Source organism: Microtus ochrogaster, chromosome 16 (genome assembly GCF_000317375.1).
Source record: "Microtus ochrogaster isolate Prairie Vole_2 chromosome 16, MicOch1.0, whole genome shotgun sequence".
Classification (NCBI taxonomy): Eukaryota; Metazoa; Chordata; class Mammalia; order Rodentia; family Cricetidae; genus Microtus; species Microtus ochrogaster.
The window spans coordinates 13,988,570-14,002,583 of NC_022018.1; the positions used below are offsets into that span (position 1 = coordinate 13,988,570).

Here is a 14,014-nt window from a genome sequence, read left to right on the forward strand (position 1 = left end):
TCTTGTAGACCAGGTTGGTCTCGAACTCACAGAGATCCACCTGCCTCTGCCTCCCAAGTGCTGGGATTAAAGGCGTGCGCCACCACCGCCCGGCTTGACTCGCACTTTTTACGGACATTTTTGCTTCTGCGAGACTGGATCCTGTGTGGGGCTCCAAAACATGTCATCTTCTCGCCATCCATGTGGTTGGTGCAGCCCAGGGAATCTAACTTCTTCATGTGGAATGGGGGAAATTTTATACCATGTCAGTTTCGTGATACTGCGTCTGCCTCTGGTTTTCATCATATTCATGATAATAGCTGCCAAAATTGAGTTCCTTATAAGGAAAGTGGGTTTCCAGAGTGTTCCATTGGGTGGTGAACCCTTTGACTACTTGCCCAAGCTCACAGATTGTCCTAGGTCAAGCTCTCCACCAAGCAAACTCCATGTGTTCTCACAGTGGTCAGAAGCTTCCTGACAGGAAACAGATTTATAGTTAGTAACCATTAGACTTTTAAATGTTCCAATCTTAACACTCCAATAGAAATCATATATTTGTCATAGATACTTCTAGCTACCATTTGAGATCACCTCCCCCATGTTTAGAGTCCTATGTCTTCAGTGTCTTCTGTGCCGATCCCTTTCCAGGAGTAGGGTATCGGATATCTGGCTTCTTGCTCTGTAAGTGACTGGTAATAACAGAGACTGAAATTCTCTAGCTCTGTCAGTCCAGTTAGTTTGCTTATGTGTGCTCTTGAGTCAGACCCCCGGCATGACAAGGAGACTCTTCAGTCCCCTCTAAGGGTAGTTTCCATTAAATAGAGCCCTGTGTTCAGGTGACCCGGCATCAGAAGAAAATCCAGGCTTGGAAATATAACTTCTAACAGCTCAAAGGACATGGTCTCAATCGGCAGCCTATAGATAAGTCAGGCATATCTCAGACAAGCCAGGACTCACTGTCTAAGGAACAGACAGCATGGAGGGCAAAGATGACCAAAACAGAGACAGCAAGCATTGAAGGCACAAGAGAGTCCCCGTTGTCAGTCAGCTATGTCCTGATGTTAGAACAGATGCTAGAATGTTCACTTGGCAAAGTCACAAATTCTTCTTTCTGCCTACTGAGGTGTTTCCAGACATCAACATTTGACATAGAGAGAATACTAGGCAATTATTTAAGATTATTCACTTCAGTAAGTTCTTTTTCATGCTGACTGCACATGAGAATGACTACAGCATTTGTGTGGAGAATGCCCTACACCCAGCCTCTTATTTACTAGTTCTCTTGAGTGAGCCGGCTGTGCTGGCGCTCGGTTGTGCTGGCTGCTGGCTGCACAACCATGCTTAGCTCAGACCAAGCAGCAGTGAACTCCACAGTCACGGTGCCAAGAGACTCTCCCGATGTCCCCAACCCTGTCACCTGACAGAGAGAAGCAGTACTTCTGCTCTCTCTATGAACTAGTCTCCCTGGCCCTGCTCACATGAGCCAGCTGCACGCCCACTCATATGTCCAGAGCTTGGCAGCTCCTTGGCCATTCAGGATCACGTGGTGCTAAAGGTGTTCGCTGCTTGGAAAGGAAGCCACACTGAGCGTGGGATCTGTGACTGTTTCAGAGATGAACGGGTGTGCATTCTTTCTTTCTAAGTTGAAAATATCTCGCGAGGTTTTCTTCCTATCATGTCAATAAAGCTGATAAGAAATGAAGACCATAAAGATCTTTTCATCTTTTCTTGATTTGTTCATGTATTTGCCAATATAAAAAGGTCAAGACAAAAAGCAACACTAAGTCAACTCAAGTGCACCTGAGAGCCTTTTCCCCCCTTGATGCGAGATCCCGAGCCGAGTTTCATGCCTGCAAGCATGCACCTCTCACTGAGCCACACCTCCAGCCCAAGGGTATTAACAGTTTCTAGGACTCTGAGCCGCACCTCCAGCCCAAGAGTATTAACAGTTTCTAGGGCTCTGTCCATTTCATCTTCATAAGGAATTTTTTTGTTGTTGTTTAGAGCTCAGCCAGGGGCCAACTTGAGGACTTCTGCAATACAGGATTTCAGGATGCTGCCAACTAGCAGGAACCTGCATGCAGGACCAGGGTTGGGGACCCCATGTCTTTGGATTCCTGCCTCTTTTCTGCTCCATACACCTGGATCCCTGTTAACCTCAGTATTTTAATTCCTTAGGCATTCCAGAAGTGTTCCTTTATGGATGTAAATCCAAACAGTCATGCTGAGCAGTCCCGAGCTGACAGCCACCTTAAAGACACTAGGCCAGGCGCCACAGTCCCAGCCAAGGAGAAGAAGGTAACACATGGCAGCTGTGAACTTTCCACACAGTCAGACAGCCCTGCCCTGCTCTGCTACTAACACGCCCTCTCGCCCTCATCTCTCGCACGCGGCCTTCCTGTTTTGCTCTCCCCCTTGTCTTTTGAAACTAACAGAGAAACAGGTTTACAATGAGATTAGAAATATCTGACTTGTTTCCAAAGTCAGAATTGTTCCCTGTGAGCATCACACAGTAGCATTTGCAAAAGCAAGACAATAGCGTCCCCAAATAGAGAATGTAAACCTTCCAAGTGCTTCAGTCCAGCTCGTTAGAAACAACAACAACAACAAAACCCAGAAATAAATAACTAAGTAAATGCAATTTTTTTTTCTCATTTCCAACCTATCTCATGAAAGTTTAGACTCCTAGAAGCATACCTGTGTACACACTGAAGTATGCCAAACGGGATTCTTACAAATTATTGCCAATTTTGAGGTATATTTTTTAAAATGAGTAAGTGTAGTTTTAACGCTAAAATAACATACTTGTGACTTTGAAGAGGCGTCCAGGGTGTGTAGCAAAGCATGATCCATGCTGAAGAGAACACTGGGGGCACCAAGGTCAGAACTACAGTGTGTGAAGCTGAATCCAGCAACTGTAGTTTGGGGGTTCAGAGACTTCTCATGTTAATTAAGGAGAAAAAGATGAACCAACCTGAGCCCTAACATTTCCCACCAGAAAACTTATATTTCAGGAATCAGGACACTACTTAATTCTCAATAAAGAGAAACAATAGTAAGAGAAAAGCTGCAAGGTGGCCTACTGTACCTACCCCACGTGGATTCCTTAGCTCCTATATAGGCAGACTCAGTGAGGTAAAGTATCAGACCACAGAGGGAAAAATCTAAGTCTTCAAGGAACCTGCTCAGCTCTGGCCTGCCGTCACAGAGCCCAAGTGTGAAGTGATCTGGTAGACAGATGAAACCGTCAGCAGGCAGAGGATGTCTTACACACCTGGAGGTCTCACACAGAAAACTAAACCCATGATATCAGCCCAGAAACAGGTTGCTTGTTCATTCCGTGTGAGGAATTTTCCTATACGGCTTTATTACTGCTAACTTGTAGAAGGCCCCTGGCAGGGCCTGGTATGTTGTATTTGGACCAATGTGAACATTCTAGAACACTAACTGGAAACTTCATACCTCCCAAAGGTCCCCCAATAACCACAGTGTCATTGCAGACTTTTCTAATTGGCTCTGATATTGCCTGCAGTTCTTGCTTGAAGTTTGAAGTCCATGCCTGATGATAGCTCTGATTGGAAGCAAGTTGCTATGGGAACACCAGTGGTCACTGTTGAGTGCCCAACACTGGGTTTGTTGGTAGGTCAGGCACTCATTTTGGATCATTAAACTCAATAGGTGAATCACTTTGTAACCCCCCCCCCCCAGTTTGTCATTATTAACCTCTTTGTGGCCTATTCGCCTGCCCTTCCATAACTTAAATGTCTTTCTCCGTTGTTTTCCTCCTGCCCTCATGAAGCTCCAGCCTGGTCCTTCACACGGCTTCTCGTGACTGGATCTCTCTTCTGCTTATTATCCATACACATGGGGCTTGCTTCCCCAGCCATCCCTGCCGTATAAATCCTGGGGCTTAGACCAAATACTGAAGAGGGTGGTTGCCTTTCGTGCAAAATTGTGACCATCCATGCCTGAGAAGTCACTGTCAGTTTCCAGGACAGCTGTGACCAAGTTTTCCTGAAGCCCATGTGCTTGCTCTGATGAATCTATTCCTTTTTCTTTCTAGCCCATTGATAAAATGCAATTATCTGTGTGAAATCTGAATTACTCTTCAACTCAGCTACCTAAATTGCATTCAAATATACACATTACAGAGCAAGACTGGAAATATTTAGCAGTAGACATGGCAGATGCCAGCCCCGCCCCTCTGCCCTCCTCTCCCACCCCCAGTAAATGGGCGTGGCAGGGGACTTGAGCTTACACACACCCAGTCCTGTCTTATTGGGAGTAAACTTTTACCTGGATGCATGTTTGGAACTGAAAGGTTGGGCTGGATCGTCATTTAATATTCTCCTTAAAATCTTTTATGTGCTACGTTAGTTGCTTTATAATCTGAATTTAAAATCCCACAGAAAAACATACATTCTATTGCAGCAACAGTACTGCCCCATCTGGGGACCCCCATGGGGAGCAGGCACGTAAACTGGCGGTGACTGGCGGTGGGCGCACCTCATTCCTTGTCTTTAATGGTGTTCCATGTGGTTAATGCTGACTTTGTTTGTATTGTTCGTGCTATCCCTTGAATGCGTGTGACTCTCGGAACCAGAGCAGTAGTGTTAACTGTGGCATAGCCTGGGTTACTGTGCTTTGTGATATTGTCAGCGCTTTGAACAAACGGCCATCACTGGGATTGTATTTCACCTTGTGACAGACATCACGGCCTCTTGGTATGCTACAGCTAGAAGGGCCAGCAGCAGCACCCTGAGAGGAGAACAGATCATACTATTAGGAATGCACAGGGACTGGGGCTATTCTTCCAGTCAGGCTAGAAGAACACAATGCCCTGAGATGAAATGCTCTGATTACCTGGACTCTCACTGCTGTTGGGTCCTTCAATCCTGCCTCTTAGTGGGACTGAGACCCCCATGAGCATCTTCACATCTTCAAATAGAGAGAACAAAAGCTGCATCATAAAATGCAGAGAATAAAAGCTGACTGTGACATCACAGCTACCATCTTGGCCTCAGATGCCTGCACTAATTCCCCCCCCCCCCCGATTATGGCCATGCACCATGTAGCATAATGTTTTGGCGAGCAATGGACCATGTCTACAGTGGTGACCCAATGAAGTTATAACTGGTGTCAGTCATCTGCATCACACAGTTGTGCTGAGGTGGTCTAAACAGGTCTACTTGATGGTGATGTATGAAAGAGACAGTTGCCTCTCCTGCCTGATGGGATAAGGATAATAAAAGCTGTCACTGGCATATGTAATATTCTATACTCTGCATTGGTGTCTCAGAGTAGACTTCTAGTTACTTGAAAGCCAAAAGTCACCATAGCACAATTACCTGTGCTACATGGGCAGCAGCTTTATGTACTGGTTTGTTGAATCTGTAGAGAGCATCCTGAGGCCACACACAGTGGTAGCCTACACATCTGGTGAGTGTAAGGATACACTAAAATGTTTGCACAACATAATCACTCCATGACTCAATTGTCAGGACATGTCCCTGTCATTGAGAACTACATGGCTGCAAACTGTGGAGTATTAGCACTGCAAATTTAGATGTAATCATAGTGGCTGTTATTAATTTGAAGGTTATCTGAATACACTAATAACCTACAAAGACATTTTCAATCTGTCACTGGAGCGTGGAAGAATTTTTTTTTTATCCCAGAGTATGACAACCAACCCAAACAGAACTCCTTATGGGATGATTTCCATAAAAAAGTTGGAAGGGACATTTTTAAAACTCTGCTCTTGTTCCTCAGTTCATAGATATAGCAAAACCAAAACTTCAAGTGTGGAGACATGAAATAAAGGGTGTATCCAAAGTCACGTCATTAAGAGGCAGTTGTATCTCAGAATCCTAGTCTCTGCTTGGCCCACACCCCCCAGTGTGCTTACAATTCTGGTACTAGATTCTGCTAAGATCACAGACAGTGAGGAGTTAAAAAGAGAGTTGGTAATGGCTGCATTTATTCTCTTACCTGCTCCCCACAAAACTGGAAACCCTTGAATGTTCCACTAATGGAGACTTTGATCTTGTGCGGGCACAGGGCAGTTTTGAAGGTTGGAGAACAAAGCAGCCCCAGGTAAACAGCTGTAGGGTTCGGGTTGGTGTGTAACACACATGCTTGGGCCACACGCAGGTTTGGAAAAGTAACTAAACGATAGTGATAGTCCACTGTGGGCGCATGTGGTTTGTGGAGTAACATGTCCTACACTATCCTACCAGAATTTGGAATTTTTCCATGAAGATGTACGAAAATCTGATGTTGAATGTGAAAATGGCCCCCAAGTGGAATCTCAAAAGGTGAGTTTGCCGCATCTGGGTTCCAACTGATGCCATGCAATTTAATTACCTACCCTTGCAGACCGTTTTCTGATTAATGTGTGTGGTTTCCTTTCTCCACTTTGCCTCTCAGGTTACTGCAGGGGCTCTGAGACCTAGTGGCCCTCCCAAGTGGGAAAGACCAATGGTGACTAGTATGCCTGACACATCAAGAACACCAGAAAGTAGAGGTGACACCTTCATGAAGGAAATTTCCACACCCAATAAGAATGTATTCAGAGACAGTAGAGAGTATTCCCAGAAAAATGTGGCTAAGGTCAATTTTAATTTCACTGGCATGAATTCATTAGAAGGTGAAATCCACAAAGGGCCTAAGGTCTCGGGACCACAGTGCACTGTTCCTGACACCGAGAATCAGAAGGCGAACTATGGAAAGGCAAAAGAGACAGGCCAACAAGGACAGGAAAATACAGATAAGAGTCACATTCCTCCACTGACTAGATCAACAGAATTAAGTATTCATGATGTCAAAGCACAGGATCATGACGTGCTCATGACCGATCTTGGACAAGTTGTCCTGAGATCCAAGGTGGGTAGGCACCCTAATACGAACACTAATGAAGACGGAGAATCAACTCCCAGTTCTCCCAGTGAGGAACACCCAACCACTGATAACATCGCCTTCATGATCACCAAAACTGCTGTCCAGGTTCTGTCCAGTGGGGAGGTCCATGACATTGTGAGTCAAAAAGGACAAGATGTGCAGACGGTCAATATTGATGCAAGAAAAGAGGCTACCTCTCAGCAAGAAGGGACTGAAGGCGAAGAGCCAGTCGTATGCCTAGACAAGAAGCCAGTTATCATCATTTTCGATGAACCCATGGACATCCGATCCGCATACAAGAGACTTTCCACCATCTTTGAGGAATGTGATGAGGAATTAGAGAGAATGATGACAGAGGAAAAGATAGAGGAGGAGGAAGAGGAAGAAAACGGAGACACTGGAGTCCCACCCTCCTCCCACACATCTCCTGAGCAGATTGACTCAGGAAGTGGTAGGAGGGGACAGAAGGCAGAGACACAATCACAACCCCACTCCACCTCAGCAGAGACACAGACTCCAGGAGGGCAGGAAGTTCATAAAGCTGAGCAGAGAAAACTTAGTGCAGAAGATTCTCCAAACTCGGGACGCAAGTGTGACGTGACTGACGACCAGTTCGAGAGCCCCAAGAAAAAATTTAAATTCAAATTCCCTAAAAAGCAGCTTGCTGCTCTTACTCAGGCAATCCGCACAGGAACTAAGACGGGAAAGAAGACCCTGCAGGTGGTGGTCTATGAGGAAGAGGAGGAGGATGGCACTTTGAAACAGCACAAAGAGGCCAAGAGGTTTGAAATCAACCGGTCACAGCCTGAAGATGCCCTGAAAACCATGACCAGGAGACAAGAGCAGCTCAGTCTTGAAGGCACATCTCCGACTTCAAGGACGGATGAAATTAGGAAAAATACGTACAGAACTCTGGACAGCTTGGAGCAGACCATAAGGCAACTTGAAAACACAATCAGCGAAATGAGCCCCAGGGCCCTAGTTGATACCCCATGTTCTTCCAACCGAGATTGTGGTGCAAGCTCGCCCCACATAGCCCAAGAGGTCTCTCCCCGGGCCTTGCTAGTTCTGGATGAAGTGCCCCCTGCCCCAGAGCCCCCCACGTCCATATCTTCAGCTTCACGTAAGGTATATTGGTCTGTGGAAAGTGGAAAAATCCAGCTGCTTCTTAAGCCTGTCATAATCACAGTAGCGAACGGTGTCTTGTGATTTAATCGCTTCCTTTCAGGTGGCTCGCGTTTTTTTTTTTTTGTCTATTCGTCATGTACCGTCTTTCCTCCCTTCTCCGTCGCCTTCCAAAAACAACCGGCAACTAGGTGTCTAACAGCTAATCAATTCTGTTTGTGCCTCTGTTGCTGATTGGTGTTGGGTCCGTATCAGGAAGCTGGGTCAGCCGTGTGCTGTTGGTACTCACATTAAAATCCAATTGATCAGTAGTGAGCTGTTGATTCTGTTTGATTCTTCTGATTAACCCAGTCGGTGTTTCCTGGGTCTGTCCTGCATGTAGGGCGCTAGCTTTTCCCTTGACCTTCTCTGCACCTAGAGGGACTGTCTCAGTAACAATCTGCTCACCTTCTTCTCTTTGTCTCCCCTCCCTCACCGGTCCTTCCACAGGGCTCCAGTGCCACCCCACAGACAAGCCGGATGCCAGTCCCCATGAGTTCTAAGAACAGACCTGGAAGCCTGGATAAAACCAACAAACCGTCCAAACTGCAGGATCCCCGCCAATATCGTCAGGTAGTTTTACCTTAAACCAAATTTTGGATGGACGCTGTTGCAATTAAGAAGCCAGTCGCTGACTTAGTTTATACCAAATACCGTGTTTTCTTTGTGAGATATCATTTACGTAGACATTCTGGATCTAGGGGCATGAGAAAAAATATCTAAAAAGAACTGTGTTAAACTTTTCACCACACTCTTGCATGCCTACAATAAAATGTCTTTTCCTCTGTGACTCCAGACCTTAACTGTTAACACATGGTGCCAGGCCAGTGGCGGTTTCTTTGGTGAATGTAGCGCTTATCAAAACCTCTTGGGAAGCAGAGACAAACCAGCCTGTCATTGGTCTGCTCTTACGTCACCGCTACTAACATCTGTGTTGACGGCTTTAAAGTCACATTAACACCCCACATTAAAAGCAACATTCATGCTCCTTCCCCAACACCAATCCCCATGCATGGCCAACCCAACCCGTGACGTGTGGTCTCCCTTTCTGCCGCTTCCATTCTCTTCGCTCTGTGCATGGGGTGGTTTCTGCCAGGTCCAGATAAGCACAAAGCGTAGCTCAGGCCGCGACTGACTGAACCTTGTTTTCCTTGTGCTAAATGGTTCTCTGAAGGGCTGTGTTGCCAGGCCCTGTGTGTTGATGGTGTTGCCAGCTTTCTGACCGCGTGTCTCCCGCCATCTTTGTTTGCAGGCTAATGGAAGTGCTAAGAAAGCTGGTGGGGATTGTAAGCCTACTTCCCCCTCCCTCCCTGCTTCTAAGATCCCAGCCCTTTCTCCCAGCTCTGGGAAAAGCAGTTCTCTACCCTCCGCTAGCGGTGACAGCTCTAACCTCCCCAGTGCATCTGCTACTAAACCATCGATTGCTTCTACCCCTCTAAGCCCCCAAGCAGGACGGCCCACTCACTCTACCTCCCTCATCCCCTCTGTCTCTAATGGCTCCTTAAAGTTTCAGAGCCCGCCTCATGCAGGTAAAGGCCATCACCTTTCATTTGCACTGCAGACTCAAAATGGCCGAGCCGCCCCTACTTCCTCCTCCTCATCCCCTCCCTCCCCTGCCTCCCCCACCTCCCTGAATCAAGGTGCCAGGGGCGTCAGGACCATCCATACTCCTAGCCTCGCCAGCTACAAAGCACAGAACGGAAGTTCAAGCAAAGCCACCCCGTCCACAGCAAAGGAAACTTCTTAAAGGCCAGATCCTATTAGGCACGAGGTGGAATCCCATCCTTGTTTCTAATTTTTAGCCAGTCTGGAACAACTGTTTCCACAAGAGAATGTACCATATTGCTGTACTGTCCAAGGCTTCATGCAAAGTGTGTGCTAAACACTGAGTTAGTTCCTAGGTTGCAGTCAAGCCTGTTTTTCCCACTCCGTTGCTGTTGTAATTTCATAGTGACGACTGTCTAGATTCAGTACCTATTCAATGAAGAAAGCATGTGCTGTTAACCAAGAGAGTACGGCGCGAGCCAGGAGACCGTGAGACGAGCTGTACTATGCATGTAAAACATGTATGATTCCAGAGTTTTAGTATGTTTTGTATAAAAATATTTTTCATTACGGAGACTAGAAGTGAACAGAGAGATACACAAGTGTGACTATATAAATTGTAAAGCATATATTATGATATTTTCTTTTATTTTAGTGTTATTTAGCTTTATTACAGATTTCTATTTTTGTCAAAAGCTTCATGGTTCCTTTCAAGATCTTTTTTGCCAAAAACATTTTTGATACTACAGCATTGTACATTTGAAAGTAGCATGCTAGACTCTAAGCCAGTGCGCTTGCGCACAGCCCGTAGGACGACATTCAGCAAACTCAAACTCTTGCACTGCCATCAGAAGGATGGATGACAACTTGCTAGCCCAAGCAGGTGTGCTTTCTTTTTCTTTGCCTTCTTTTTATTTTCTTCTTCCTTTTTTCTTAAAAAAAATATATATTATTATTCTTTAGTATTTTTTTTGTTGCAGTATCTTAACCCCTTTTTATGTTTCCCTAGACCTGGTAACCCACACTATTACATTGTGGCTTTTAAAACGTACACTTCTGTACAGTTCTGTACACTGAGGAGATTTTGTAAATATATAAATATAAACAGACATCAAAATACTGTATGTGACCACATATGGAGTAGTTTTCCCACACCAAAGTTAATTTTTATGCATGCTTGAGAGTCTATGTTGGGATGGGCAGAAATGGCACTACCCATCCATTTTTAAAAAGCTACAAGTTTGCACAGCTCGAGTGGTTTTGTAAATAACTGTATTTGTATAACACAGCCATGTAACATACAGAACTGTAAGCAGAGACCTTGCAAAACTAAATAAAGGGCTGCATGCTTAGTATTTTTTGTACCTTGTCATTGTAACTAACTACTTCCTAGTCAAAGAGCATGTAAGTATTGCCTCAGGGTCTCGGCTTTGAGGGTGTTCTGAGTAACGGTTAGCCAAGTCCAAGTATACAGCGGTGCTTCTCCGAAAGCTCAGAGTAGCTAAGGACGAGTCCCTAATAAATTAATTGACAGTGTGGTTGTCTGAACTTCATTTGCGGCCTCACTTTTCTCCAGGGCTTCTTGGGGTTTGGCTGATAACCAAACCCCAAGACCATAAACCTGGACACAAGTTTGCGTACTCATTCATCAGAGGGGTTTTTTGCTGCTTTCTTGATTTTTTTTTTCTCTTAATTTCTAGTAAAAGTAAAAAGAAGATGCCTTTATCACTTGGTTCAAACAGGGTTTGTGTGTGTGTGTGTGTGTTTGTGTGTGTGTGTGTGTGTGTGTCTAGTTGTTTTTCTTCAATTCCCAATTTTGAAGTTTTTTAAATTGTTATTTTATGTATATGGATATACATTCATTCCTGGTGCCTGTGGTCAGAAGAGTTGTATCGGATCCCTGGAATTGGAATTCTATCTGGTTGGAAGCCTCCATGTGGGTGCTAGGAATCTAAAGGAAATGGACATGCAACACAGCACGCTTTCATTTACAAAGACTGGAAAGAAGACGGAGGAGAGGGCTCAGTCAGGAAAGTGCTTGCCCTGTAAGCATGAGGATCCTGAGTTTGATCCCTAGAACCCACAAAAGCAGCTGAGCGGAGTGGTATGCCCTTATATTCCAGCTCTGGGGGTGAGACAGGCAGATCCGCAGAGACTGGCTGGCCAAGCAGTCCAGCCTAAGCAGTTCTAGGCCAGTAAGATACCCTGAGGAACAGCACCCGAGACTGACCTCCAGCTGTGATATGCATGCATGCACATACATAAATATAGACAGATATATACACACAAACTGGCAAAGAGTTATTAATAATAAAAATTCCCAGATTTCACAAACAACCTTAAGAACCTGTTCATCATTATTTTTCACATCAAAAAATATTTAACTTGTTGGTTAGATGTAAAGAGCTAATACTGGCACACTTTACAGCACCCTGCTGTGTGTCCCAAGCTTCAGGTTTCCTGAACATCATGCCTTCATGAGAAATACCTTCAGAGGCCTCTGCTCACAGCAGTCGCGGCAGCCACAAGTTCAATAGCACTCGGGGAAGGTTTTCAGTGTACGTGATTCCAGCATTCCTACCCTGTCCAGCAGTGCCGTAATCTCAACGGGAGTTCATAGACAATACCCGCTCCTAGAATTACAACTGCTGTGTGACTAGTAGCTAGCTAATTCATGCTGGTGTGCTCAGTCCTGTTAATGGCCATGCTGGGAACTTTTGCTTAAGCACCTAACCAGCAGGTTGGGGTTCAGTTTGACATCAGACTTCCCAGAGCTCTGGCAGAGTCCTGCAACTCATGGTCCCTTTGAGCCAGTGTCAGACAGGCACGAGCAGATTCCCTGGACTGGAGACCTCTCAAGACTGGCCCAGAACTCTCTGCCTGCCTCTTCCATCGGGTGGGGAAGGGGTGATGAAGTGTCTTCTCTCTTGCTGTGAGGAACAGAGCCCAGGTATCCCACAACCAGCTTAGCAAAATGGCAGCAGGCAGAAATGAGTTGACTCAACACTCGTTTCCAAGTCTGACATAACTTGAGACCCGGTTTTACCCTGTCACCCTTAGCTGAGTTAAGATCCCCTCCTCTTTTAGTTGGTTCCTCACCTCACTGGCCACAAACCCAACACATCCTTCAGCTGCTAACCACAATCAAACCTAATGGTTAGCACCCAAGACCAAATGGTTTCTACTTCCCATGAGTCTTCTTCACACCAACCAGTCTCTCTAAAGGCCAGGGAGCAGGCATGAGGACCTAATAAAGGCATGGCCCTCGGGTCCCCTTGTCCTTCCCACCAACCTGCTGCCTGAGCTTTGTTCTGTGCCCACTCACCATTCCTTGGCCCCACCGCCATCAGCACTCAAAGATCCTTAAATAATAAATTGCTTCACTTTGCTGTAGTTTGTGTTTAAGTTCTTGCTGCATTGCATATGCCTATCACCCAAACCTACAGGGCATCCTCAACAGGGGCTGTTTGGTTGAAGGATGCTCCAGTATAGAGATCTCAAAGTGAAAACAGAATGCATACAATGAGGCTCACAACTGCACCTGAGCTATTTTAACATCTAAAGTGGGTGAGGGGTGGCAGCAAAAACAGCTGACTTCTCAGGTTTTGTTAAATTACGAATAGATATTTGCTTAAGAATCATCTATGGTTGCCATTAATCTAATAAATCTCTGCAATCTGACAAAGATTCTTAAATGGGCCCAGCAAGCTGCTTCATCTGGTAAAGGTGCCTTGAAAACCTAATGCCCTGAGTTCAAGACCCAGTATAGGCATGAAGACGGAAGGGATGGACTGAATCAGCAAAAGGTGTCCCTTTACTCTGTATGGCCTTTAACACTTGCTGAACAACACAGAACTCCACTGAACCAGTTTTGGAGGGCTCTAGGGGTTAGGGAGGTAACACTGTTACCTGAGACCTTACTGCTATTTCCTGGACATAAAAATCTGAGCAGAGTCTGGTTTTCTCATTTGTTAACCACAGTATAGCAGAACCTAACCCATCTTGAGCACTTAGAAAAGATTAGACTTATCGTTAACAATTTCAATGATACCTGTGGCACTATCTGGCCCCTAAGAAGTTTCTAGTCTAATCAGGAGGGGGGGGGGTGAATCCTAGGAAGGACAAAATGGGGCAGCAGGGGAGTGTCAGAGTCATCCGAACAGAAGCTGCACAGTTCTGTTTTGTGACTTCAGGGAGATGGCCATTTGGCCCTTTTTTGGGACAAAACAGAACATACTTCCTTGGCATCAAAGGAGCTGCTTGACTGGTACATTGCCCATGACTAGAATCCTTGCACAGGCATGGAGAAATACTGATACTCTGGGAACCTTCGCTGCAAGAATGTAGTCCTACAAGCTGGGCGATGGTGGCCCACGCCTTTAATCCCAGCACTCGGGAGGCAGAGGCAGGCGGATCTCTGTGAGTT

General features: G+C 45.6%; 1 protein-coding gene across 7 annotated transcripts in view; it reads left to right on the forward strand.

The window, feature by feature from the left end:
* Window positions 1–10,940, forward strand: part of Kiaa1217 (KIAA1217 ortholog) — a 295,596-nt gene extending 284,656 nt beyond the window's left edge. For 2 of the 7 annotated variants that reach the window (XM_005354736.3, XM_005354738.3), the window contains exons 16-18: window positions 2,158–2,277; window positions 8,494–8,616; window positions 9,296–9,790. In XM_005354736.3, the coding sequence (XP_005354793.1) occupies window positions 2,158–2,277; window positions 8,494–8,616; window positions 9,296–9,790 (738 nt within the window). Of the gene's footprint in view, window positions 1–2,157; window positions 2,278–6,218; window positions 6,297–6,408; window positions 8,008–8,493; window positions 8,617–9,295 lie in introns of all 7 variants that reach the window. The other 5 variants (XM_026782972.1, XM_005354737.3, XM_005354733.3 and 2 more) reach the window with 4 other exon arrangements.
* Window positions 10,941–14,014: the final 3,074 nt, after the last annotated feature.